The sequence below is a fragment of the Peromyscus maniculatus genome, chromosome 4 (genome assembly GCF_049852395.1).
Source record: "Peromyscus maniculatus bairdii isolate BWxNUB_F1_BW_parent chromosome 4, HU_Pman_BW_mat_3.1, whole genome shotgun sequence".
NCBI lineage: Eukaryota > Metazoa > Chordata > Mammalia > Rodentia > Cricetidae > Peromyscus > Peromyscus maniculatus.
In genome coordinates, this window is record NC_134855.1 from 5,239,611 (window position 1) to 5,267,184 (window position 27,574).

A 27,574-nucleotide genomic window follows, 5' to 3' on the forward strand; every position below is an offset into this window, starting at 1 on the left:
AAGAAGGCAAGAGTTATTGATACTTCCAGGTGAGCATGGCATGAAACAGGAAAGTGGTGGTTTACCTTTCTCCAAAAGACAAGTAGGATTGGGGTCTTTGTAAAGCCACAGGGTTTTATTTTTGTTACCTGAGTCCCTGGCACGCACGCACACAGAGGGATATCCCATCCTTAATCTTTCCTAAGCTTGCTGGATTTTTGTCTCTTTCCTTAAAAGTACAGGAAGCTGTACTTTCCAAAACAGACTCATCTCCTTGGTGTTGAGGACCCGACGAAGTCCACAACTCTGACCAGACTTTCCCACTGCTTGAAATAGTTGGCTGTTATCTTAGTGAGGGTTTCTATTGCTTCAACAAAATGCCATGACCAAAGGGCAAGTTGGGGAGAAAAGGGTTTATCTGGTTTATATGTTCACATTGCTGTTCATCACTGAAGGAAGTCAGGACAAGAACTCAAGCAGGGCAGGAACCTGGAGGCAGGAGCTGGTGCAGAGGCCATGGAGCGGGGCTGCTTACCAACTTGCTCCCCATGGCTTGCTCTGCCTGCTTTCTTATAGAACCCAGGACCACAATGGCTGGGTCCTCCCTCATCAATCACTAATTAAGAAAACGTCTTACAACCGGATCTTACGGAGCCACTTTCTCAACTGAGGTTCCCTCCTTTCAGAGAACTCTATGTTGTGTGTCAAGTTGACATAAGATGAGCCCGCACAGCTGTCGACTAGCTTTTAATGGTTCTTCCTCCTCCAACAATGTCTTATTTCACGGACAGCAGCGATTTTGGAACTTTTTCTCTTGCTTTCATGAAATTTACATGGATTGCCCTTGACCACTGGTTTCCACCAGCTACCTATATGCGCATTTGGCTTGGATGTGAACGGCCTTCAGAGCCTGAGGCTGCCCCTCTATCGCCTGCTCCTCCACTCCAAACACTAATGCGGTGTCCATCCTCTGGATGATTCCATCACGCACAGAATCTTGAAGATGCCGGAAACCTGTGCACTAGCCCCAAATGTCTCTTAACCAAGCTTCCCGCTGGCTGACAGAAGTCAAAACGGGGCCGCATCACGTCCAGTCCTCCAGAACTGAGGCTTCTGAGGAGACCATGCACGACGCTCTGGATGCCCCTCGCGTCCGCGCACGGTCGGGACGCACGGTGTAGCGAGCGCAGCCCCGCGGTCCCACTCCGCAGCCGCAGCCGCAAAGGGGCGGCAACCGCGTGAGCAAATCCCCCGGGACCTCGCTTCGCGAGACTGGACAGATTCGTGGAGGCCACGCCCCTCGGATCTCGCGAGACCCGGAGAAGGGCTCCGGGATCCTGATAGGTGGGCGGGCAGACTGGGGCCAGCAAGATGGCGTTGCAGGCGGTGGCGCTCCTGAGGGAGGTGGCCCGGCTGGAGGCGTCGCTGGAGGAGCTGCGTGCGCTGCAGTCCGTGGTGCATGCTGTGCCGCTCCACGAGCTTCGCGAGCAGGCGGCGGAGTTACGCCTCGGCCCGCTCTTCTCCTTGCTTAACGGGAACAATCGGTGAGGGAACCCCGGGGCAGGGGAGGCAGGGCTGCAGTGGTTTTCGGAGAAAAGTGGAGGTTGTCCGATTGCAAAAGCTCCACAGCTGTGCCTCGACCAGGTCTTGACGGCTCGCCTCTTTAGAAGGGATCTGGTGCTGGAAGTGCGGCGGGATCCGCCGCATGCCTTTTAATTTCAGCATCCGATGTATGAAGGCTTGTATGCTTGGGTTACAGGTACTGTGTACAGAGGGGTAGTCGTAACAGTGGTCACCAGCAGAAAACTAGAAACAGCCAGAGTAAGCGTGTAAATTGTAAAAAGTTGAATTGTAAGCCGGGCCGTGGTGGCGCATGCCTTTGATCCTAGCACTCGGGAGGCAGAGCTCTGTGAGTTTGAGGCCAGCCTGGGTTACAGAGCTAGATCCAGGACAGGCACCAAAACTATACAGAGAAACCCTGTCTCGAAAAAAAACAAACAAACAAAAAATTGTGTGTATGTGAATATGAAAATGTTAAATAAAAAATGAAATTGCAAAGCTTATGATCCCGATATGTGTAATTTAATTCATTATATGCCCATCTAGGCAAGAATAAACTGCATAACACAGGATTACCTGTCAAAACTGTTAATATGGAAACTGCAGTTAAAATGTTAGGGTAGCAACTTTTGAATTAAAATGCATCTCTAGTATTAAATTAAAACCATCTTGTATTTGGTAGTTTGATCATCTAATTTTTTTTTTTATGTGAGCCAGAATTTAAGTGACTCTTTAATTTGAAAAGATAGTGAGCTCTTTGATGAACGCTGAATACTTTCAGAGGGCTTTCTTACCTCTCTTATCCTATCTCTCTTCAATATAAGCTCTCATGCTCCTCTTCTTGCTCGGCCTATTGAGTTGGTTTTAACAATCATTTTTCTAATAGTTATTTTCCTTTTCTGACCAGTCATACCAGAGTTAATGTCTCAGGTCAGTTGGCTTGGCTTGGCCCTGGTCACTCTTGCCTACAGTGTGAAATCATGACTATATGGTTTGGCATTTGGGCTCTTCCTGGTATATTTCCAGTCAGCTTTTCCAGTCCAGGCTTTATCATTTACTCTGCTGGGTTAGTCTGTTCCACATACCATGTAACACTACTAACGTTCCTCCAGCATGACTTGCACCTTCGTAACGTCATTCATACAATACTTCCAACTGAACGCCCTTGTCCATGTTCTGTGAAGGCCCAGCTGAAATGCCATGCCTCTAAAAAGTCTTCTCCGTTACTCCAGCTGCAAGTGACTGCTCCTCAGACATCTTAGTGGGTATTCTCTTGGTCTCTGTTCATGATTCTGGACTCGCTTCCTTTGTTATAGTTCTGTGTCTGTCTTTGGGGGTTGAAAGATCCCTGAAGACAGGAACTGTATTTTGTTCACCCCTGCATTTCCTGACGCACAGTACATAAAATACATGCTGAGTACAAGATGAGGCTTATGGCCTTTAAAGCAGGTACCTGGTCCAGCTTTTGTTTAGTTTAGTTTTGTTGAGATAGGATCTTGCCATCTAGAGCAGTATGTGTTCAGGGCTCACACCACTCCTAGCCATCTTTTCATGTTGAAAGTGAAAAGCCTTTGAGAAGTCATATGCGGGTTGGCAGCAGACACTGAGATTGGGGAGTCGGAGAGTAAAGGAAGTGGAAAAGACGGCTTGCTGCGTGCTGCGGTGGTGGTCAGGAAGCAGTTTTCCTGGAAGTTTAGAACTGGATATGTACTCTCTTGTCAGTTGCCATCTGTGGGAGTGGTTCTTCTCTGAGTAATTTCCGGCAGTCTCCAAATTACACTACTGTTATCTTGGCTAGATCACGTAAAAGACTATGCTGACTCAGATTCGAATTCTGTTGATGGAAATCTATGATCTTGACACTTTTTGTGAGAGAAATAACACCTAAGATTACTAATACACACCATAGAAGTCAAACAAGAATGATCCTCATACCACCTTTATCTTGTTTGGCATAAGACCTGCAGTTTATACACAATATAGTTTAACCCATCACTGCTTTTTAAAATTCTTTTCATGAGAGAAAGATTGTGTGCGCGCATGCATGCATGCATGCATGCATGCGTGCACACCTCCTGGGAGTCCATTCTCACCTTCCAACTGTTGGGGCAGGACCTCCCTTGTTTATTTCTGCCACTGCCCATCCTACTCCAAACCAGTGGTTCTCCACCTTCCTAACGCTGCAATCCTTTAATACAGTTCCTCATGTGGTGGTGAGCCCCAACCATAAAGTTATTTTTGTTGCTACTTCATAACTGTAATTTTGCTGCTGTTGTGAATCGTAATATAAATACCTCTGTTTTCCAGTGGTATATCTTTCCAAGGGGTCACAACCCACAGGTTGAGAGCCTCTGCTCCAGGCTAGCTGGTCCATGAGCATCTTGCTGATTTCTCTGTCAGGTGCATAGTACTATATCCAGCTTTTTCTGTGGATTCTGCAAAGTCATCAGGCTTTGCATAGCAAGTCTTTTTCACTGAGCCATCCAGGTTACGTGGGTTCTGGGACTCCCAGCTCAGGTCCTCATTCTCACATGGCAAGTGTTTTACCCAGAGTCACTCCCCAGCCCAAGTGTGTGTTTGTTTTGTTTTTTTTTTTTTAATTTTTATTTATTTATTATGTATACAGAAGAGGGTGCCAGATCTCGTTACAGATGGTTGTGAGCCACCATGTGGTTGCTGGGATTTGAACTCAGGACCTCTGGAAGAACAGTCAGTGCTCTTAACCTCTGAGCCATCTCTCCAGTCCCCCCAAGTGTGTTTTTAAGGCTTTTGGTTTATATTATTGTGGCAGCTAGGAAAGTTAGATCAGTTGAAGCCTATACTGGCATCAGACATATGTTGGCTCATTCATGTTGCCTATTAAAAGACAAGTGAACTGTTCTTGGAACAAGATCTGTACCTATGGTGGATAGTCAACAAGTTCAGATGGGTCTACCTTCCTAGACCTTTTCTCCATCTTGGCTCCTGCTTGGCTAGTTTATGCCTTCATCACTTTCCACAATCTCTAAGCTGCTACAGAGTGGCTCTCTTTCTTCCTCTTCCTTCGTGTATTTGTTCTTTCTGCCTCCTTGGCGTTCAGGATTGGACCTAGGTCATACATGCTGAGCGTGTGTTCTACCACAGGGTTACATCCTAGTCCCCAGGAGACTTCTGTAAGCTAAATGTCATTGTGCTAATTCTCCGCAAAAAGCCACTCAATCACTTGGCATTGCTTCTCCGAAAAGCTACATTTCAAGGATGGCGTAAGAGACTCTCAGCGTCTGGCTTCTGTACATGTTTAGTTTGGTTTCTTTCTGTCCCTCTCCCCCACTCCCCATCTCTCTACCCCTCCCCAGCTCTGACCGTCAGGACGTGCTCCATGAGTGTCCTCTGTGGTTTTAATATAGTAGCTGGTTTGTCTGTTCTCTTGTGTGCTGCTCCTTCCTGTGCTTGAAACACCTGGCTAAATCATTCGTTCCCTTTTTTTCATAAAACTGAATTCAGCATTCCTTCCCCTGGAAGCCCTGTTCATACCTTGCAACCTTATTTTCAGTCTCCCACAGCTTCTATCCCTAGCTTACAGCACTTATCTGTAATTTGTCTGTCTGTGTGTGTGTCTTCTATTAGAATGAGCTTCCCAAGACTGACAGTAGACCCTGTCTGTCTCTGTAGCCCCACACAGGCATTGCAGATAACAGATCCATACTAAATGTCTAATGCACGATTAGAAACTGCTGCCTTGAAGAAACTCTTCAGGAAGAAAGTGTCGTGGAGCCAAGTTTTAGGTGTTCGGTGGCTGTTTGCAGTCTGACAGGATGTGAATAAGCTCTGTGGTGTCTCCTTTAGGGAACAGACTGCTTTGTGTGTGTCCATTCTGGAGAGGTTGCTCCAAGCTGTGGAGCCAGTCCAGCTGGCCAGGAACCTCAGGGTTGACCTGCAGAGGGGACTGACTCACCCGGATGACTCTGTCAAAACCCTCACTCTGTCCCAGGTATGCAACTGTAGTGTTAAATGGAAGAGTGGCCGAGTCGCTGGCTGTCGCCTGTTCACTGAAGCCCTCCGACCGACCCGCTGAGTGTCGTGCCATGGCTGTCCGAGTTCACAAGACAGACCCATTGTTTTTTCTTCAAGGAGTACCTAGTCTGAAGAAAATGGTTTTTAGGTGTTTAAAGGTTACTTTGCTACATTATATTGTTTTGAAGAAGCATGAACTAACTCAGTGTAAAGTTCACTAAGCCAACACATTGAGATAGTAACTCTGATCCTGGCAGCAAACCATCGTAGCATTGTGTGAAGTGCTGCTGGGGCCATGCCGGAGGGTTGGGCGGCACAGCTGGTTCCAGTGGACAGTCCGCAGCCTTCCCTTTCCTGCTCTACAGTGTGTACTCCGTTGGGGTGTACTTATTCATTGTCCGTGTGTGTGCCAGAGACTGTCACAGACTATCACAGAGACAGATGCCTGTCTCCTCTTCAGTTAGTCTTCTCACTGCCCTCGAATTAAAAACTGTACTTCCAGTTTATATTACTTCATTAAAAATGAAGCTCAAAGAAAGTGATTTATCCAAGGCTTGTACAACTAAAATTTAACTTAAAGGAGTCGTAATGTTTTGACTGTCCTGTCTCCTCTCTACACTGTTCATTGTTCATTCCACTGTTCATTGTTCCTTTCCATTTAAAACTGTGACTATATGTGTGCGTTTGGCTTTACTGGATTTGGGTCATTGTGAATTTGTAGTGATTTGTATAATAGCTGTAATAACTACTGGTAAAATAATTATACACTAGAAAAATTTGAATATCACGAGTTCACGTTCTCCTTGGGAAGAGTGTCTCTTTGCTTGTTTGTTTTGTTGTTGTTGTTGTTTTTCTTTCAGATTGGAAGAATTGTTGAAAATTCTGAAGCTGTTACTGAGATTCTGAATAACGCTGAACTGTTAAAACAGATTGTTTATTGCATTGGTGGAGAGAATTTATCTGTTGCCAAAGCGGTGAGTTCACTAGACCTCTCTCTCAGCCAGCTGTCAGACATTGTGGTCCTAGAGTCAGTAGAGAAGGTTTAGTGGTGATCTGTGGGATGAAGGTAGAACTGAATCTGCAGCCTTGTGTAAACGGTGTCTAAACATAGCGGTGAGCCCCTAAGACACGTCTACAGAGTCGGTCAGGCTTTCGTTGGCTGCTCAGTGGTTCCCAGTTATAAATTACAGTGGGTGAAATGTGAATGCCTGTGGGAGTATGGTCTTTTATGCACTAATTTTCATATCAGGCTTAGGAAGTGGGTATAAATGTTCTGTACTTTTCTGACAAGAGATATTTTCTTTCCATATAAGGCTATCAAATCCCTGTCAAGAATATCACTAACCCAGGCTGGACTGGAAGCTTTATTTGAAAGTAATTTGCTGGATGATTTGAAAAATGTAATGAAAACAAATGATGTCGTTCGATACAGGGTGTATGAGGTAAGACTAAAGGCACACTTTATAATGCTTTCAAAACAATGTAGTAAATCAACAAAGGAGGGCAAGATGGCTCACTTGTCACTGAGGTGGCAGCCTGATCTGTGAGCTGGTCAAACATACTTACAGACAAGACACCCCTGAAGAAGTGCTAGTACTGTAGTGGGAAGAAATGGGTCTCTTTCCACCACGTTTCTGTTGAACCCTGCTGAAAGGCCTCACACACACTGTCATTAGTTCCTTCTGTGTGTTTACACTGGTATGTAGATGTGTTCATGTGGAGGCCAGAGGTCACTCTGCATCATTCCTCAGGTGTACCCTTTTCTTTGAGATGGGGTCTCATGGGCCTGGAATCCACTGATTAGACTAAGCTGCCCAGCTGGTGAGCTCCAGGGACTTCTTTCCCTACCCAGCATTGGAATTGTAACTGCATGCCACTGCCTGTGTCGTTAACGTGGGTCCTCAGGCTGTCTCTAAGCACTTTAGTGAGCAAACTGTCTTGGCCCCTGGGTCATTGACTTATATAGTAGATGTTGTATGTTGTTAATATTGAGGAAACAGTTGACCTGAGTCTGCACACATAAGTAAGCAGCCTATCTAAAATGAAGCCATGTATAATCTAATTCCCTCTCCACATAGAGTTTATTTCCTTCCTGAAGACACTGGCTGTGAGCTTTAGTTTTCCCTTGTCTGTTTCTTCTGCTTCCGCCTCCTTACTCCTTACTGAACTTTTCATTGTTGAGGACTGCAAAGTCCCACCCCCTGCTTCACATTCACGCTGTTCTTAGGCAGATTTATTCTCGTGATTTCAGTTTCCACCTGTGTGATAAGACTTCGTACATGAACGTGGAACCCACACCTCTCCTCTTAGTTAAGACTGCAACCTTCATGCAGCTGCTTGTTCCCTGTTGCCCCCTCACATTCACGCCTGCCTGAATTCCTGGTCTGTGCCATCCATCCTTCCGTCTGTCTGTCCGTTCTTTGTTGGGTCCTGGACCTTGAGCTCACCCTTCACAGAGGTTGTTCTCCGTGTCACAAGTCCCATCACGTCGGTTTCACTGAAGCTGTGTCCTCCTCCTTGCTCAGGTAGCTGCCGCCACCCTAGACCAACCTGCCAGTGTCGTTTCTGCACGACTGTGTTTGTAGCCAGATGACTTCCCTTCATTTTTCTCATCCCTAGTTTCTCTTAAGTGCAGTCAGTGTTGTTTTCCCCAAATTTGTATTTTAATTGATAAATTGTGTGTATTTGTGGCATACAACATGATATTTGTAGCATATGTAAGAATGATCTTTGGGCCAGTGAAATGGCCTGGGAGTAAAGTCACTTGCTGCCAAGCCTGATGACCTGAATTTGGTCCTCAGAACCCTCATGGCAGAAGGACGAACCAGCTCTCACAAGTTGTCTTCTGGTCCCCACCTCCCCTCATACACATAGTCCCCTCCACAAAATAAAAAAACTAAATAAAGATGTGAAAACAAATTCCTGGTTCTACCAGTTCCCTGTTTAAACCCTCTCAGTGTCCTCTGCCTTCATTAAGCTTTCAGAATGTGCTTGTCAAGTGAAGATGTGACAAGACAGATCTGTGGATACATTTGTGTTTGTTTTGTTCTGTGGTGCTTAGATACAGGCCTTGTACACATTAGGCAAGTGCTGTCCTACTGAGTGTGTGTGTGTGTGTGTGTGTGTGTGTGTGTGTGCGCGCGCGCGCGCGCGCGCGCATGCTGTTTTAAAAGACTTGATTTTTATGTTTGTTGATGGTGCAAGCTTTTATGCCCTGATTAATGGTTTCTTGGTGGAATTACACATATACCTAGATGCAGTGGACTATCCTCTACCAGAGTAATTTGTTTTATGTTCAATGAAGTTTTCCTAGAAACTGCGTGAATTGTTAAGAACTCAGTTACATCTATAGTACATAATTCTGCATTGAACTTAAAATGAGATCTAACAGATTGGGACTGTTTTGACCTTTTTCCCCTCTGTTCTTTCAGCTAATTGTAGAAATTTCTTCTGTGTCATCAGAATCTTTAAACTACTGTGCCGCAAGTGGATTGGTGACCCAGCTCCTGAGAGAGCTGACGGGTGAGGACGTGCTGGTCAGGTGGGTAGACGCCGAGTTCTTAGAGAGAAATGCCCTTTTTTGGAGGAAGCCGCTGTGGGACTTGGTGTGGTCTGTGCTGTTGGAGACTGTACACAGTTTGCAGTCTCAACACTGTGTTATCTTTAGGAAGTCGCTCGTTATGTCATGATAATATATTAAGTTTGACAAAGCCCTGCAAGATGTCGTAGCAGTTTTCATATGCCCGTATCCTCTGTCCCTGGGCAAGTGTGCTCCTTGCTTATGTTACAGCACCATCACAGAAAGTAGTGGGTCTCCAGTCAGGAGGTCAGACCTCAGTTCTGAATGCCACAGTAACAGGTGATGGCAAAGTTAGGAAAATAGTTCTTATATCCTTCGGAAAAGGAAGGCAGGACATGGGCCTTTCAGATGTGATGAGGAAAATTGAATACAACTTAACCAGTGTGGAAGCAGTTTTAAAATGCTCTTCATTGTTGTCCTTTTGGTTTTAGAGCCACCTGTATAGAAATGGTGACATCACTAGCGCACACCCATCATGGCCGACAGCACCTTGCTCAGGAAGGAGTCATCGACCAGATATCTAACATAATTGTTGGAGCCGATTCAGACCCTTTCTCTGGCTTCTATTTGCCAGGTGAGAGCAGCTGAGTTACACGGGCTTCTGAAGGGCAGGGGTTACCCTTCTCAGTGCTGCTTCCTGCACAAGACATCCACAGCTGCCGGTACAGTGAAGGGATCATGGGTCACCATTGAGTGATTCAGTGAATCCAAGCTGATCAGTAGGATGCACCAGATTACTAAAGTGAAGGACAAAAAACATACCAGCAGATACTAAAAATGCATTTGATAAAAATTCATCCTTTTAGCATGACAACTCAATTATTGTGAAAGAAGAAATACGTTTTAACACAGCTCAGGCCATGAGTGAAGAATCTGTAGCTGATGGTGTGCTCAAGTGTGAGAAGTTGAAAGCCTTTCCCTTGAGAGCAGGAGCAGCGATAGTGTGGGAACTTCTCTTCAGGGTAGTGTGGGAAATCCTAGACATGTTGGGAAGGGAAAAAATAAAAGGCATCTAAATCCAAGAGGAAGATAGGAAATTATCCCCGTTTATAGGTGTGGGGGTGGCATGATCTTACATGCAGAATGCATCATAGATTCCACCAAGGGACTGTCACACCTAAGAAGTGAATTCAGTGAAGTTGTAGGATCAACACAGCGTGCAAAATTAGTAGCCTTCTGCACTAACGATGAACTGTCCAAAGAGTGCTCAAGGAGACGCTCCCATTGTGATAGCATCTGAAAATACTTAGTGATTAAAACACCATCTTACTCCTGGAAAGACACACAGACTAACTAATAGGACAGAACAGAGGGCTCGGGATAAACGTGTGTATTTACAATCATGCCCAAAACATACAGTGGAAAGGACATTTTCAGTAAGTGATGTTAAAAGACGAAACCGGTTATTTAAGTGAAGAATGAAGTCAGACCTCATCTCATGCCATAAAACTCAACACAGTGTAAGTAAGGACTGAAACCTAATACGTGAAACCAGCTGCAGAAGAGAAAAGGTAGTGGGGAGAGCCTTGGACTTTGATCTGGGCCAAGATGGTTTGGGATATGCTTCTCAAAGCACAGGCAATAGGAGGAAAATTCAAACACACCCCAGAGGGAGCGTGCAGTCTGGCATTAGAGGAATATCTGCAAACTAGGAAAGAGTTGGTGTCCGGAACATGAGGGACGCAAGCAAGTCAGTAGCAAGAAAACAACCCAGTTAAAAATCAGCAAAGGAACCGGTGATGGGGGCTCACGCCATTAATCCCAGCACTTGGGAGACAAAGGCAGGTGGATCTCGAGGCCAGCCTGGTCTACAGAACAAGTTCCAGGACAGCCAGAGCTACACAGAGAAACCCTGACTCAAAAAACAAAAACTAAACAAACACAAATCAGTGAAGGACCTGGGTCAACATTCCTCAGAAGAATCTGATCTGCCCAATAGGTATATGGAAAGATGGTCAGCAGTGCTGCTTATCAGGGACAAGCAAATTTAAACACTGAGGAGAATCACTTTTTGCCTGTTAGAATGACTTGCATCAAAAAAGCCAAAAGGTGGGAGGTGAGGACGTGGAACAGAGGGAACCTTGGACATGGTGGACATATAAATTAGTGCAGTCATGGGAACTGGAAGGTCTTTACGATAGAACTCGTTCTGGATCCCTTTTGGGTGTGTCGACAGAGGAAGGAAACGAGTGTGCTGAAGCCGTCTGCTCCCATGCTCACTGCAGCATTTTCAGTGGGAGCAGTGCCCTTAGTGCCTCTCAGAGATGTGCAGATAATATGGACTGTATACACAATGGAATGCTATGAAGCCTCAAAAATCAGTTGTCTGATTGAGACTGAAGGACAGTGGGGAATGAAACATGTATAATCTAGGAAAAGCTGAACTCAGAAATAGGTTAATGATTACAGGGGGAGCTGGGGCATGTTAGTCAGAACTTCAGACAAGTACAAGGTGAAGACTCTTAACAATGTATTCATTCTGTCCTTGAATTTTGTTAAGAATAGATTTTCAAGTGTTTTCACCACACACAAAAATTTAAGATAATACATATTGTTAATTTGCCTACTATACAGTGCAAATATATTTCCAGATGTGATACACGGTTTTTTGTTAGTTTAAAAAGTTGATCAGAGCCCCTTAATGAAGTGGAATCTGTTGACTGAAGGGTGATTGCACTGTTGACTGATGTTATGGGAACATGGGTGCTCTCCAGAGCGCTAGATGGTTTTCTTTAAAAGTTCAGTGAGGCGTAAATCAGAATACCAGGAATGACATTTACTGTGTGTATCCGATCCAGATAGAGGATCCGTGCCACCCATTTCATTCCAGTCTTTATTGAACACTGTAGTAGCTGGAGGTTTATGTCCCTTGAGGTGGTGTGCTGTATTTTATTAGTGAATGCACCTGTTTAACAGTTTCTTCCAATAATGTCTTCAAGCTTGCCTTCCTATCGTTGGTATCCACTGGTGTGCACATACTCTCTCCCTCCCTCTCCCCTCTTCCCCCCCGTCCCTCCCTCCCTCCGTCCGTGTCTCTCTCTCTCTCTCTCTCTCTCTCTCTCTCTCTCTCTCTCTCTCTCTCTCTCTCTTTCTCTGTGCCTCTCCCTCTCCTTCATTTCCTTCTCTCTCTCTCCCTCCCTGACTGTAACTCACTGTATAGACCAGGCTGGCCTTAAATTCACAAATACTCTTCTACCTCTGCCTCCCAAGCTCCATTGACATCTTGGGGTTTCTGTTCTCTCAGAATCACACATCTCATGGGTCTTTTCAATCTCCTGTTGGCTCTGCTCTGTAGGCAACACAGTGCTTGTCTGTCTCCTCTTTCTGGCCTGCAGTTTATTAATATTCCCGTGGAAACATGGGCCCCCAATTTGTGCTGTCTTGTCCCATATTAAAGTGTTTTTTTTTATAAATATATTTAGGATTTGTGAAGTTTTTTGGAAACCTGGCTGTCATGGATAGTCCTCAACAGATCTGTGAGCGCTACCCTGTCTTTCTGGAGAAAGTATTTGAAATGGCAGACAGTCAGGATCCCACCATGATTGGTGTGGCTGTGGACACGGTTGGAATCCTGGGATCCAGTGTTGAAGGGAAGCAGGTTTTACAGAAGACAGGTTGGTATGACTTATCTTGGCTTTTGTAAGATGTGTTTTTATTTTTGGCCAGAATGCAGGGTGTGGGTCCATCTGCTGTAGGGATAACTGTTGTAGAAATTACTTTTATGGGTGGCAGTCTTTAACCGTAGTGTGGACTCATCTCTCAGTCTCATGATTACAACTGAAAAGCTGTGGCTTTTACGCCTTGCTGTATTTCATGTAATGGGGACCAAACAAGTGTTTACTGTTAGTGTCTTCCTTGACTGCTTTTTATGGCATAGCTCATGTTGTGTCCCAGTTCCATCACTGATGGAGGCTGAATTTCATTCACTTCTCTAGGCCTCACTGTCCTCATTTATCAAAACAGTAGCAGCTTCCGGGTTTTGAATATTTCACAAGCACAGAAAGACAGGAAAGATAATTTTGTGTCAAGAGTTTATGTTAAGAAAGATACATGTGTGGTATATCCTTGAATATCAAATTCTTTTTTTTTTAATATATTTATTTATTATTTATATACTTGCCAGAAAAGGGCACCAGATCTCATTATAGATGATTTGTGAGCCACCGTGTGGTTGCTGGGAATTGAACTCGGGTCCTCAGGAAGAGCAGCCAGTGCTCTTAACCGCTGAGCCACCTACCTCTCCAGCCCCTGGATATCAAATTCTGATACAGGAAACATGGCACTATTGTAACACATTTGTGAAGTGCATGTTGAAAACTGATGCACTGCACACCACAGCTCCTGCAGTGTTGCGTGTGGTTTTCGGTGCCTTCACTGTGGTATGCACTTCTCAGTCCTGCATGGAGCTGCCCTTCTCAGATGCAGGAGTTAAGAGATTCCTGAGCTTGTGCAGGCTGGGGCCTCTGATCCAGCCCTGTTCATGATGCTACCCTTCCGTAGCAGACAGTAGGGTGTGTTCTGGGTCTGACGCATGATCTCTGAACACATCCCTCTTTTTGTGTTTCAGATTGATAATCACAGTGTGTGGAAGTATAAATTGCCTTTTTCACTTCACTTCCAAAGCAGTATATCCTTAGACCCAAATTTTAAGTCAAGATACCTTTATATCTTTTATATATATTGGTTTAACTCAGTACCCTTACAGTCAAATGTCTTTTCTGCATTAAAAAATCCCAAAGACAGTCGCCGGGCGGTGGTGGCGCACGCCTTTAATCCCAGCACTCAGGAGGCAGAGGCAGGCGGATCTCTGTGAGTTCGAGGCCAGCCTGGTCTCCAAAGCAAGTTCCAGGAAAGGTGCAAAGCTACACAAAGAAACTCTGTCTCAAAAAACAAACAAACAAAAAATCCCAAAGACATCATAATCTAGATTCGGTGTAATTCCCATCTTTATATAGTTGTATTTTATTTTTTAAGATTTTATTTTTATGACTATATCCTTTTTCTCCTCTCTCTCTTAAGCCTACGTATCTTTTATATACATTGTGAACCATTTAGAGGTTTATTCCATCTGACTCTGTCTTATTGGGAATCTATAATCCTCCTCTGACCAGGAGAGATTTTTAAATTGTTCAGGTACATGGTGGCTAGGATGAAAGCTGCGGCCCTGGATGCTGACTCCACCCCACCTCAGCTTCCCAACATGGCAGAGGTACATTCACCACCAGCTCTGAGAGCCATGCTCACCGCTAACTCTGGGAAGCAATGAGTCTATGCTTCCAACCAGCAGCATGTAGCCCAGAAACCTTTTTTTTTTTTTGTCTGTCTTAGCAAAGCTAAATCCATCACTCAGTGCAGTGTGCACCTCTGTGTATGCCAGAGGGAATCTTCCATGCTGTACTTAAGCTCAAATGCTGCAGCGTCTCTGTGCCACAGCCCTCATGAGAGACACAACTAGGAAGCTGCTCTTGGCTCTGTCTTAGAACCCTTTTTTTAAAGCTTTCTCAGGTTTTAGGTGGAAATTCTTACCCCATGTTGGGCGCCAAAATATAAGCGGATGTTTCTCTGGTCCTGCTTTGCTCCGAGGTCCAGATGAATCTCTCCCATTCGTGGTTCTGCAGCTGTTTATAAAACAATTACCCAGAGGCTTATATAATTATAAACTATATGGCCTATGGCTCAAGCTTCTTTCTAGCTAGCTCTTATAACTTAACTCAACCCATTTCTATTAATCTGTGTGTTGCCACGTGGCCATGATGTTACTGGTCTGCTGACATCTTGTTGCTCCTTTAGCAGTGGGCTTGAGTCTCCTCTGACTCCAGCCTCCTTTTTTTTTAAAAAAAAAAAAAAAAAAAGATTTATTTATTATACATACAGTATTCTGTCTGCATGTGTCCTTGCAGGCCAGAAGAGGGCACCAGATCTTATTACAGGTGGTTGTGAGCCACCATGTGGTTGCTGGGATTTGAACTCAGGACCTCTGGAAGAGCAGTCTGTGCTCTTAACCATTGAGCCATCTCTCCAGCCCAACTCCAGCCTTCTTTGTCTCATCTTCAGTTTGAATGTACCACCTAACCTCATCCTGCCCTGCCATAGGCCAGTGCAGTTTTATTTACTATCCAGTGGGAGCCACACATATTCACAGAGTACAGAAAGACATCCCACAGAAGTTGCACAGCATCTTAGTGTGATTAGTAGCATTAACTGTGTCTAAGATGGTTGAAATGGTAGATTTTATGTTTGTGTCACCATTATCCTTCACAGGAACTCGCTTTGAACGCTTCCTCATGAGAATAGGATATCAAGCAAAGAATGCTTCCACAGAGCTAAAAACTAGATGTTTGGATGCAGTTTCTTCTCTTCTGTACTTGTCAGTAAGTAGATGGAGAGATTATTGAAGGGCGGCAGGGTATGTTTGGGGAGGATGAGCCAGTCAGCTTGACACTGGTCAGTTTAATGTTCACGTGGGTGTCATGCTTCTCACTTTAGTTAAGATGGTAACCTGGTGGAGCACACCTTTAATCCCAGCAACTCAGGAGGGAGGCAGAGGTAGGAGAATCTTTGAGCTCCAGGACAGCCTGGTTTACATAGTGAGTTCCAGGACAGCCAGGGCTACATAGAGAAACCCTGTCTCAAAAAACAACCAAAAGATGAAAACCTTCACTATGTGACTAGTTACATGAAAATATTTAGGGATATTTTTAATTATTGTTTGAGAGTTTCAGTCATATATTTTGATTGTATTGAACACGTCCCTTCCGTGTCCTGCAGTACCCTCCTCCTCCCAACTTCATGTCTGTCATCTTTCTGAGCACTGGGTGCAGTTAGTGCTGCCCGTGTACACAAGGGCATGAGGTCATAGCCATACTTGCAGACTGTCCCTCCCCTGGCTGCTGCCAGCAGCTCTTCCTCATCTCTCGGAGTCTTGGCTGGATTAAACTGTGCAGGTAACCACAGCTCCTGGGTTTGGGTGCCGCCGCCGCCGCCGCCACCGCCGCCGCCGCCGTGCTCTGTCCAGAAGCCGGCACTTGACAGCGCTCCTTCCCAGTCCCAGCTCTTGCATTCTTTCTGCCCTCTCCACAGTGCTCCCTGGGCATCGGGGAGTCAGGGTTGATGCAGACGTCTTACATTAGGCTCAGCTATTAAGTCACTTTTTCCTGGTAGCCACTGCGCACTGCAAAAAGAAACAGTCTCTGACCAAGGTTGGAGGCAGCACTGATCTGAGTATACAGGTGACCAGTTAGCAAAATAGCAATAGTAGCTTCCCTCTAAGACCTATGACTTCCTCAGCCATGGGTTTTTTTTTTTTTTTTTGGTTTTTTCGAGACAGGGTTTCTCTGTGTAGCTTTGCGCCTTTCCTGGAGCTCACTTGGTAGCCCAGGCTGGCCTCGAACTCACAGAGATCCGCCTGGCTCTGCCTCCCGAGTGCTGGGATTAAAGGCGTGCGCCACCAACGCCCGGCGAGCCATGGGTTTTTTATTTCATTACTTTATATTATGTGTAAGGGTGTTTTCTTGTATGTCTGTGCACTGCCTGTGTGCAGTGCCCTCAGGCCAGGAGAGAGCATCAGAGCCCCTGGAATTAGAGTTACAAGTAATTATGAGCCTGCATGTAGGTGCTGGGAATCGAACTAGGGTCCTCAGGAAGAGCATCTGGTGCTCTTAACCTCTGAGTCATCTCTCCACCCCGGCTGTGGTTTTTCGACAAGATTTACAGTAGCAAGCAGGAATTCTTTCTTGAGGAGCAGTCTCAAATCTAGGCAGGGGTAGTTATTCTCCTGACAGCCATTGCACTCTGCACTGTGGACACAGCTTTCCTCAAAGATCAGATGGTAGCATTCAGGGCCAGCACTGGGGAGAACACTGACGTCTCTTCTCCCTGGAAACCTGCAGAGCACTTTTTGGTATACTATGGAAGCTAGCCAGCAGAGACGAAGTTTCCTGGCCATTGATTTCTCTATGTCTTGAAGCAAAGTCTGGGTGTCTTCAGGAATAGAGTTAGCATTTAGTTATGGTGGGCAACCAAGAGCAATGGGCATAGCTGTTTTAATTGGGGGCGGGGCTTTCTGGGACCTCCCAGTTACCTTGTAAAGAGTCACTGAGGATTTCATTTAATAACCCATTTCTTCTGGGAACAGCATTGTCTACTCATGCAGGATACCACAATTCAAATTCCCTTGGGGGGTGGGCACTAGCTGCTTCTTTAGTTTTGGTTAGCTTACCCATAACTCCTGCCTCACCTCTTAAAGTTTATTTATTACTGTGTATAAGAGAAGAAGGGATGGGGGAGAGGTGAGGGGGGCACACATGCCCGGGGAGCACTGTGGAGGAGAGGTCAGAGGACAACTTGGCAAAGTCGATCTTTTCTTCCTACTTTTACATAAAATCCAGGGACTGAACTCAGGCCATCAAGCTTACACAGCAAGTGCTTTTACCTGCTGAGCCATCTCAAGAGCTGAGTACTAACATTTTAAATGTAAAGTGGAATGGTAGAACTAAAGAGAACCTAGAGATTATTTCATCCCCTCCAACAAAAATGGGACCTCTCTGGGCTGGATTTGGATGAGCTCTCCAAGGGTAGCTCACTGGTACCATTTACACAAGGCTCCCTGCTGTAGCTGCTAGCCTTCCTCAAGGTGTGCTGACCTTGTCATGAGCATTTCCCTTCCTGTCTCACAGCCTGAGCAGCAGACTGATGACTTCCTGAGGATGGCGGAGTCCTGGTTTGCCTCCTTATCTCCAGACTCCCTGGAGCTCTTTCGTGGCATCAGTAACCAGCCCTTCCCTGAACTACACTGTGCCGCCTTGAAAGTGTTCACGGTAGGTACTCTCTTCTCACGGCTCCGTAGGTGCTGCCAGCGCAGCACAGAGCACTCAGAATGCCAGCCGCTGTGCACACGGCAGTTCCTGCCCGACAGACACTGCAGGGGCCAGTGAGGGAGACGCGTGTCTACAGATTGCCAGTAAAAAGGATCTGATGCTGTCTGAGCTTGAACAGGCTCCTGCTGGGTCACATCAACCCCAGCTCCTCGCCTTTGTCTCTTTCCTGAGTCTTAATTCCCACTGTTCTTTTTGGCACTTAGTTGGCCAGTTTCTTACCTCTGACCTTTGCTGTGCTTTCTGACCTCAACACTCGCTAATTTTGCTTATTTATTCAAGAAGTAGCTTCGGCCACTTTGAGCATACAGCAGAATTAAATGATACTGGTTCTCATATTGATATATTCATTCAACAAACATTGAGTTTCCCTGACCCTGCTAGATCTTGAGCGTTTTCTGAAACTTCTAGTCTGTAGAGGGAGCCAGACCATAAATACGGATAAAGTTGGTTGTAAAATTAGAACTAAGGTGTGGGCACACCTGTGCATGCTTTATTTGTATGTTGAAATGTTTATTAATGTGGATCTTCTTAGCCCTGGCACTTAGCAGTGTACCAGTTGTCCTGGCTAAGTGCCATCACATCAGTGGTCTTATCACAGGATCCAGCACAAACACTAGGCCATGCCGAGAAGGACTGAGAGGGGAAGACTTCCTAAGGCATATCTTAAGGAACATAGGTGTGTTCCTGTCTTCTACGAGGCTGAAGTTTAGATCTAAAACAGTAAGACTTAAAAGTGCTTCAGGATGCTTCACCTTGGAAACAGCTGTCTGCATTGATGTCTCATGACCTTAGTTCTTGCTCTTCTGACCCTGATTTGGTCAGGGTGGGTAGCTAGTGCTACCGGCCTGAGGAAGAAATGAGGCTGTAAACATACTAAGTGTAGTGATCAACTTTTGAAAAATACATAGGTTGCTGACTCACTATTTCAAAATTTGAGAAAGACTGAAAAATAGGAAATTTCAAATCACCAAGTTTTGCCTTAGTTACAGCATTGACTCAGTTAGAGCACACTGTTTCCAGGGTGCTTGGTGTTTGTTTGCCCGATACATTCTGGGTCCTCTTTCCTGAGTGTAACTGTCATGGATGCAGTTTTCAGGCCAGTGCTGATGGTTCTACCACATGGAGTGCAGACCATACCTTATTTAGACTTCAGTGTTCAAGTGTCTGGTTTAAAAGAGGCCCTTAGAAAGTCGGCATTCCATTGGCTAGTCACAATGTGTCATTCTCCTGCAAGTAAAGATTTAGATACATGTTACAATGATGCTACAGTGAACATTCCCCAAAAGGATTCTCTTGTGTACAAGTTTAAGAGTGGCCCTGCTGGGCAGTGGTGTCATGCACCTCTAATCCCAGCACTTGGGAGGCAGAGCCAGGCGGATCTCTGTGAGTTCAAGGCCAGCCTGGGCTGCAGAGTGAGTTCCAAGAAAGGTGCCAAAGCTACACAGAGAGACCCTGTCTGAAGCAATGTTGTCTTCTCTGGTTTTGCTCTTTATTTGGTACCATTTTTTAGTGTTGTATGGAAATTGGATCTATGTCAGTGGTTCTCAATCTGTAGGTCTACCTCTTTGGCAAATCTCTGTCTTCAGAAATATTGGCATTATGATTCACAGCAGCAGCAAAATTAAAGTTACGAAGTAGCAACAAACTAATTTCATGGTTGGGGTCCCACAGCATGAGGAACTGTCAAAGGTCAGTCGCAGTGTGGGGAAGAGTGAGAACCAGTGCTCTGCGTCTTTCATGTGGTAGATTCACTCAAGCCGTTAGGTGTTCCTTGTAAATAATTCAGTCGTAAGCTTTTATTGCAGTGAGCCCTAGTTTACTTATTAGACATTTAAAGCTTTCACAGTGTGGTGAACATCTTTGTATATAAAATTTAAGATTTGAATTTAAAATTTTAGTATATACAGTTATTTAAAATATGTTTCTCAGGAATTTATTTACTTGGACAAAGGATTGTGCTGCCGTGTGTATTTCTTTAAGTATTGTGTTGTTCCACTCATGAACTTACCTTCTTAAGGCCTAGGTGAATTGTATTCTCTTTCTGCCTTTAATTTCAGGCTATTGCAAACCAGCCCTGGGCTCAGAAGCTTATGTTTAACAGTCCAGGTTTTGTGGAATTTGTGATGGACCGGTCTGTGGAGCATGACAAAGCTTCAAAGGATGCCAAATATGAACTGGTAAAAGCACTCGCCAATTCCAAGACAGTTGCAGAGATCTTTGGGAACTCAAATTATTTGAGACTCAGAACCTACCTAAGTGAAGGTCCGTACTATGTGAAACCTGTTGCCACGACAGCAGTGGAGGGAGCAGAGTGATTGCTTTCAGTTAGGACAGAAGACCGAGTTCTGACCAGAATTTCTCCAGACACAGGATCCCGCCCATGTTTTAGAGAGCGGGGCCTTCCCTCTTGCGGAGCTGTCATGGCGTGTCGGGTGCAGCCTTAACCAGCAGTGCTGGTCCTGCTTGGATGTGGTGATGACTGAGAACACCAGTGCTCTTCCCGGTCCTCTGGCAGCGAAGTCTGCTGCAAGGGCAAAGCGTGCTCTCCCAGAATGTTTCCATGGGCACACTCGTGACCTCACTTAAAAATAAAATGAAGCCAAAACGATTCTGGTTTCTTTTCACCACTTTTTCTTATCTGATTCCACCTCAGAATCTTGGGTAGTCCTGAAAAATAAGTCATTTGGAATCATCGAGTTGTATTATTTGTATACAAGGAATAAATGGTTTCAATAGGATTTCTTGGCCTCTTTTCCTTTGAAAATGAAAAACTAAACATTGTTTGGGATTGGTACTTTTGCTGTTAGTCAGTTTTGCCATGTTGTGTTACAGGGGAAGGAGGGAGATAAGCCTTAACCAGAACGTTCTCTTAACTGTTGTCTTATTGGGTCGTCATTGTGAAGGGTTTGGGGTAATTTCTCTGATCCATGAGAGTTGGGATGGAGAGGATAAGTGTGTACAAATGAGATGCCATCTCATTGGCTTCCAGACTGTTCTCCTTCACCACACAAAAATCAGTTGTCCAGATGTTTCTGCATGAGCCTGGCAGTGACCAATTTAGAACCAGGAAGTGTTTCTTTTAGGCTGTGGTGAGGTTGATGAGTCATCCCTTCCTGTGACAGGATTCTCAAGTGACTGGAATCCTCGTCCAGTTGCCTCATTTCTCCTCTGGTGTCTCTGAGTTCCTTTTTCCATACTGACCATTTCTCTACTACGAATTAGGATGCAGGCAGGCATTTCCTGGCATGAAATACTCCAAGTGATTTTTCTTTAATGACGTTCCTGGTGTTGGGGTTTTTCCCTTAACTTTCCTGTTGTTTTTTTTCTTTTTTGAGACAGGGTCTCTCTATGTCCTGGCTGTCCTAGAACTCGCTCTGTAGACCAGGCTGGCCTCGAACTTAGAGATCCTCCTGCCTCTGCCTCCTAAGTGTTGCCACCACCACCTGGTTCTCATTGGGCTTTTGTTGTGCCTTTTTTTCTTTTTTTTCACATTTAATAAGACCTATAAGTTACTATTTTGCATTTAATAAGCAAGTGTGTGTGTGTGAGTGAGTGAATGTGACCTTTCACAAACTAAAACATCCTGGAGAAGGCTCAAGGACAGAACACTAGCAAATGGCCAGTACAGATACATGCTTGTCTGCCTCTGGAGTGGCCATAGCTGTTTCTGCCAGTGAACCCTAAAGGGGAGGGGGGGTCAAAGCGGTGCAGTTTCTCCCACTGAACCTACAGAAACAGCCGCTGTGCTGCTGAAGTTCTTGGGAGGAAGAGTTGCCGTGTCTCTCACACCTTTGCAAACTGGTCCACAGACCCTCTTGGAGTTGTCCACACTCCCACCGGTAGCACCTGAGACATCATCAACAGCCACCACCAGTGAGCAGCCTTGTACTCTGCTGCTGAGAGACACTACATGCCCACACCCCTGATCCTAATTCCAAGGTTTCACGGCCCCAAGATCAGGAAACAAGCTAGAGTACATACCATGGTGGAGTAAGAAGCTGCAGTATTCTGAAGCTTTTCCATGCTGCTCTGTGCACACACAGGGTGGTGGACCATTTCCCAGTCACATTGTTACAGGTCTTTTTCCCATGAAAATAAACTGTGTAGGAAGCACTCCATCTCCTCTCCTGTTGCTGCTGCGTGCTATCCCTGACTATTTGGAACCTAGGCCCAGCAAAATAGCTGTGAATGACTCCAGTTATTGAGCTGCATAGTGCCTTGCTCCTCAAGAAATAGACACTTCTACTGCTGTTTCCCATAAGGCCTGCACCAGTATATTGCCCTGACCCCAGGGCACTAGAGCTTTAATCCAGAGGAGCACCCTTGGCGCTTGAACTTTCATAAAACCCCTTCCCAAGGAAACATCCTTGGCAGGTCTGTATCGTCCCCTCCCTCTGGAAGGAACAGCCACAGTGTCTTCCCCTCCCTGCCTCTGAACTTGCCTTACAGGCTGAGATGCTCAAGGACCCCCTAGGTGGGGAATGAAGTCAGCGCTGCACAGCTTCCCGGGAGCCCAGAGTCCGTGCCACGGCTGCCATTGCAGCTCCAGTCACAGAGGCCTGCACCACCACTGTGTCGCAACACTCCAAGATGCGCATCACTACTAAGCAGCATGCTTTATGCCGATGCAACAGTTGCCACAGCCCCTATTGACTTCAGAACCCAAACTGCAACTGTGCTGTGTAATAGTTTACTCCGAGGTTATTGAAATCTTCCTTCCTACAAGGCGGCTTCCTAAGCAGGGAAGTAAACAACTCAAAACAGTTTCAGGAACTCCCTGAAACTGACCAGACTCACTAGGCCCCTCCCTCCCAGAGTCCCTCTCAGACAAGCCAAGCTGCAGACACACCCAGCCAGCTGCCTGGAAGAGGTTTAGCCCAACTCAGTCACTTGGAAAGGACACTCTCCAACCTGTGAGCTGTCCTTGTATACAGTGTGCTCCAGGTTCTCAGCCTCTGTGAGCTGGGGTGGGCCTTGGTGATGCAACTGTGAGTCATTTCTGCTCTTGGATGTAACTCCTCACCCATATTTCTGTAAGTAACTTCAATAAAACTCACTGGTTCACCAAGCTGCACTTTGTGGTGTCTGTACTTTCTTCTGTTGTGGGCCCCCTATCTGGGGTGAGTAGATGTGTGTGTGTTGTGTCCCCAGGAAAAGTTTTGCCACACAACAACGTCTCTTGAACACATTCCTCTCTGGACCCATGCCAGTGCTGGACCACGATGCTCAGCACCAGATTCACAGTGGTGTCTTTGTCTCGGGTCTGAACTGCTGGGGAATTCCCTAGAACTACAGCCCTTGGCTTGATAGGAAACCTGTTTGCATGTCACAGGTGCCTCAGTTGTTCAGTGGGACACTGAGCCCTGGAATACAGTGTAGTCAGACTCAGCACTTTCAGGGATCCTCTCAGGTAAGTCAGTCCTGTAAAAACTTAGAACAGAACTGACCCCTGGGTCCTTACTACCAAGAGCCCTAAAAACTTTGTTGCCACAGAAACATGGACCCCAGGCCACTGAAGCATCCATAGTTGTTGGTGACATTGACTAGAGCCAAAGAAGCTGTTCAGGAGCAGCACTGTTAGAACCTCCAGGAAGCAGAACAACCCAGGATCCAAGCGCTGGTGAGTCCCTGTGAAAGGCACTCTGTAAAATGGGAGAACTGCAGTTCCACTGGATGTGCAGATATCAAAAGAGACGTGAAATGTGGTTTAAGTAGGAACGGCCCCATAGGCTCAAATATCTGAATGTTTGGTCATGAGGGAGCATCACTACTAGGAGGTGTGGCCTTATTGGAGGAGTGTGTCCCTGGGGGAGGCTTTGGGTTTCAGAAGCCCAAATACGGCCCATCTGGATGTAGAACTCTGGGCTCCTTCTCCAGCACCATGTCTGCCTGCATGCTTCCCACAATGACAGTAATGGACTGAACCTCTGAACTGTAAGCCAACCCCAGTTAAATGTTTTCCTTTCTAAGAGTCGCTGTGGTCATGGTCTCTCTTCACAGCAATAGAACACCAACTAAGACAGATACTTTCAAAAGAATCCGGTAATCCTCTACTAACTAACCCCACAGATGGAATTTACAAAGTGCCTGATGAGGATATCAAAAACTCAGAAACAAGAGAAAACAGGCCACTCGGTGAAACCAAGAAAGCACTCTTCATCTGCATGAAACAAATCTCTCTCTCTACACACACACACACACACACACACACACACACACACACACACACACACACACACACACCACACACACACACCACACACACACACACAATTTAATAGTCTTGGAGCTGGAGAACTCAATGAATAATAAACTATAATTGAAATTTTAACAACAGACCAGCTCAAGCAGAAGTTTTTGGATTTCAAGATGGCTCAGCAGTTAAGAGAACTTGCTACTCTTAAAGACCTGAGTTTGGTTCCCAGTACTCACATCTGGTGGTTCACAGCTGTTTGTAATTCCAAAATGCCCTCTTCTGGCCTCTACAGGCACTGGCACACAGACACATAAATAAAACTTTAAATTATTTTTTAAAAATTGAATCTCAAGTCTTTAGAAATAATGCAGAGAGGGGCAGGAGAAAAGTGAGAAAGATGAGAAAGTCCTCAGGATTGATCAACAGATTCTTAAAATATCAGATTGTCAAAGGGAGGAAAGACGGAGAAAGCCTAGAAATACTGCTTAACATAATTCCAGGGCATTTTCCAGCTCTTGGGAGATAGACTTCCAGAAAAAGAAAGAATCTGAATTCAAAGTCAGACTGGTGGGAAAATGTATGATCAGAGGAGAACAAAGTACAATAAATGAAAGATTGAAGACAGTTTGTGGGATTATAGGACAGTATCATGAGACCAAGTTTTTGAATTATAGGAGGCCCCCATAGTGAAGGAGACCAATTACTTTAAAGAAACCATCTTAGGAAACTTTACAAACTTTGTGAAAGATATAAATGTCCAGGTACTGGAGATATGGTGATGCACACCAATTATCCTAATTCTCAGAGGACTGAGGCAGGAGGATCACATTTTCAAGACCAACCTAGGCTATGTTGCAAACCCCATAAATGTCCACACTGCTATCTAGTTATCCAGATGGTCTACTTAATCTGTAGATTTGCATTTAGTCTATTGTTAGAAATAAAATCTGGTGGTTTACTTTCAAAGGTGCCTTGAGCCAGCTACAAATGAACAGAAAAGGCTAGACCTCTGCTAATGCCTGCTGGTCTAGCTATTCCCCAAAGTCTGCTAAGCTAGATTCACAAAGTAGAAGCTTAAAGTAGAAAATTGCTAATGCCCAAGCTTGCCCACAGTGCCATGCTTCTAATAAGCGTTAAAACAAGCAGGGTGCACAACAGATGAACTCACATGTGGGTTTTGTTGAGAAAGATAAATTTAAGTTACAGAGGAATGATACAACCCAGATGACATGCAAGACTGCACCCTCTTGATTGTTCAAAAGGGAGGAAGGGTGATGTGTCATCCACCCGCCGGCTGTTCTAGAATGACATCCAGCTTTGCAAGGACATAAAATGAACTGTGTCACTTTTGTGCCTCTGAGTCTCAGGTACTCTTATTTTGAAGTGAGAATCGTTTCTCACATTTAAGAGATGTATCAAAAATCCCAATGACACTTCTCACCAAAATAGAAAACAGATTGTAAATTGTGGATGCACAAAAAGATTTTAATCACACCAATGCCAAGCAAAAAGAACAAAGCTACATGTATCATACTACCTGACTTCAAAATACACTCCAAAGCCACAGTGATCTATAGTTGGTTGTCTTCTGGGGGGCCTGCCACCCAGCTCCCAAATAAGTCACATGGAGACTTATTTTTAATTATAAATGTCCAGCCTTAGCTTGGCTAATTTCATGCCAGCCTTTCTTAACTTTAAATTATCCCAGCTACCTTTTGCCTCTGGAATTTTTCCTTTTCTTACTTCTATAATCTTACTTTCACTCTTACTCCGTGGCTGGCTGGCTGGCTGGGTGGCTGGGTGGCTGGGTGGCTGGGTGGCTGGCCCCTAATGGCCTCCTTCTCTGGCTACTTCTTTTATCCTCCAAGATTTCTCCTCTTTATCCTCTGCCTGCCAGCCCCACCCATCCTTTCTCCTGCCTTGCTATTGGCTGTTCAGTTCTTTATTAGACCATCAGGTATTTTAGACAGGCACAGTAACACAGCTTCACAGAGTTAAACAAATGCAACATAAACAAAAGTAACACACCTTAAAATAATATTCTACAACAGTGATCAGAACAACATGGAACTGCCATAAAAAGACACACGGGTTAGTAGAACAGAACTGAGTGCTCAGAAATAAATTTTAAAGTTTATGATCAGTATCCAAGAAAGATGCCAAGAACACAATGCTCGAGTGCATTATCCTCAGTAAATAGTGGTGGCAAAGCAGTATCTACACGTGGAAGGATGAGACTCGACCTTTAACCCAGAGCACGAACAAAAATGATGGCACAACAGAGTAAAGCCCTAAACATAGCAGGAAAAAGTGAAGCGGAAAACCTGACGGCACTGATTTGGGTAGAGGTGCTTTGAGATGACTCACACAGCACAGACATGCAGATGAGACCATGTCAGAGTCAAAAGCTGCATAGCAATAAGAATCAACATGATGAAATGACCTGTAGAATGGGAGAAAATATTCCCATCATCTAGTAAGAGATTAATGATCAAAATAATAAGAAAAAATAATTTAAAATGGGGGAAATGTGTGGAATTAAATAGCAAGAAACTGATTTTTGTTTTGTTTTGTTTTTCAATACAGGGTTTCTCTGTGTAACCCTGGCTGTCCTAGAACTCACTCTGTAGACCAGTCTGGCCTCAAACTCAGAGATCTGCCTACCTCTGTCTCCCTAGTGCTGGTATTAAAGGCATGTGTCACTACTACCTACCCAGCAAGAAACAATTCAAAACCAAGAAAAAAACCTAAATTTGATATTTCTCAAGAGAAGATGTACAAATGGCCAATGGAGCTAGGCACAGTGATGTGATCTGGTAGTCCCAGCTACTCAGAGGCGGAGGTGGTTGGGCCCAGGAATTCAAGATCAGCCTGGGCAACCTAGCATGACCCTACCTCAAAAAAATCCACAAAAACAAATGTCACAAATGGCCAAGGTAAGTGAAGAAACAGTTGCTATTACTAACCATCAGGAAAATGCAAATTAGCTCCACCGTGAGAGACTGCCTTCTACCTTTCAGATGGGCTGATGTACAAGAGCAAAAGGTAAGCGATGATCAGGATGGGGAGGAAAGGAGCCCTTCACATCACCGGAATGAAGGTACATGGGATAGCCATCATGGAAAACAATGTAGCAGTTCCTCAAAGATGAAAGTTAGGACTAGGGTGTGGTCCGGAAGTCTCCCTTTGAATATATCCTCAAAGGACATAAAATCAGGATGTTTACACTGCTATAACCATTGCAACATGATCCACAACAGTCAGAATCTGTAACCAGCCTAAGTGTCCATCAACAGATGAACAGATCAAGAAAATGTACCCAGGGCTGGCAGGACAGCCCAGGGGGTGAGGGCATCTGCTGCCAAGCCTGATGACCCAAGTTTGGTCTCC

At 45.1% G+C, this 27,574-nt stretch overlaps 2 protein-coding genes across 2 annotated transcripts in view; one reads left to right on the plus strand and one right to left on the minus strand.

The window, feature by feature from the left end:
* The first annotated feature begins 1,297 nt into the window (after positions 1-1,297).
* On the plus strand, positions 1,298-20,726 carry Psmd5 (proteasome 26S subunit, non-ATPase 5). The gene is made up of 10 exons (XM_006988732.4): positions 1,298-1,523; positions 5,365-5,509; positions 6,393-6,506; positions 6,846-6,974; positions 8,964-9,073; positions 9,544-9,686; positions 12,535-12,726; positions 15,374-15,483; positions 17,788-17,928; positions 20,046-20,726. The coding sequence occupies exons 1-10, from the start codon at positions 1,351-1,353 to the stop codon at positions 20,301-20,303; spliced, it is 1,515 nt and encodes a 504-aa protein (XP_006988794.1). The 5' UTR covers positions 1,298-1,350; the 3' UTR covers positions 20,304-20,726.
* Positions 15,785-27,574, minus strand: part of B3galt9 (beta-1,3-galactosyltransferase 9) — a 54,927-nt gene continuing 43,137 nt past the window's right edge. Inside the window, exons 2-3 of the transcript XR_006070977.2 lie at positions 19,126-19,215; positions 15,785-16,283 (exon numbers count right to left, since the gene is read on the minus strand). The gene's annotated coding sequence lies outside the window, so the exon portion shown is untranslated. The remainder of the gene's footprint in view (positions 16,284-19,125; positions 19,216-27,574) is intronic.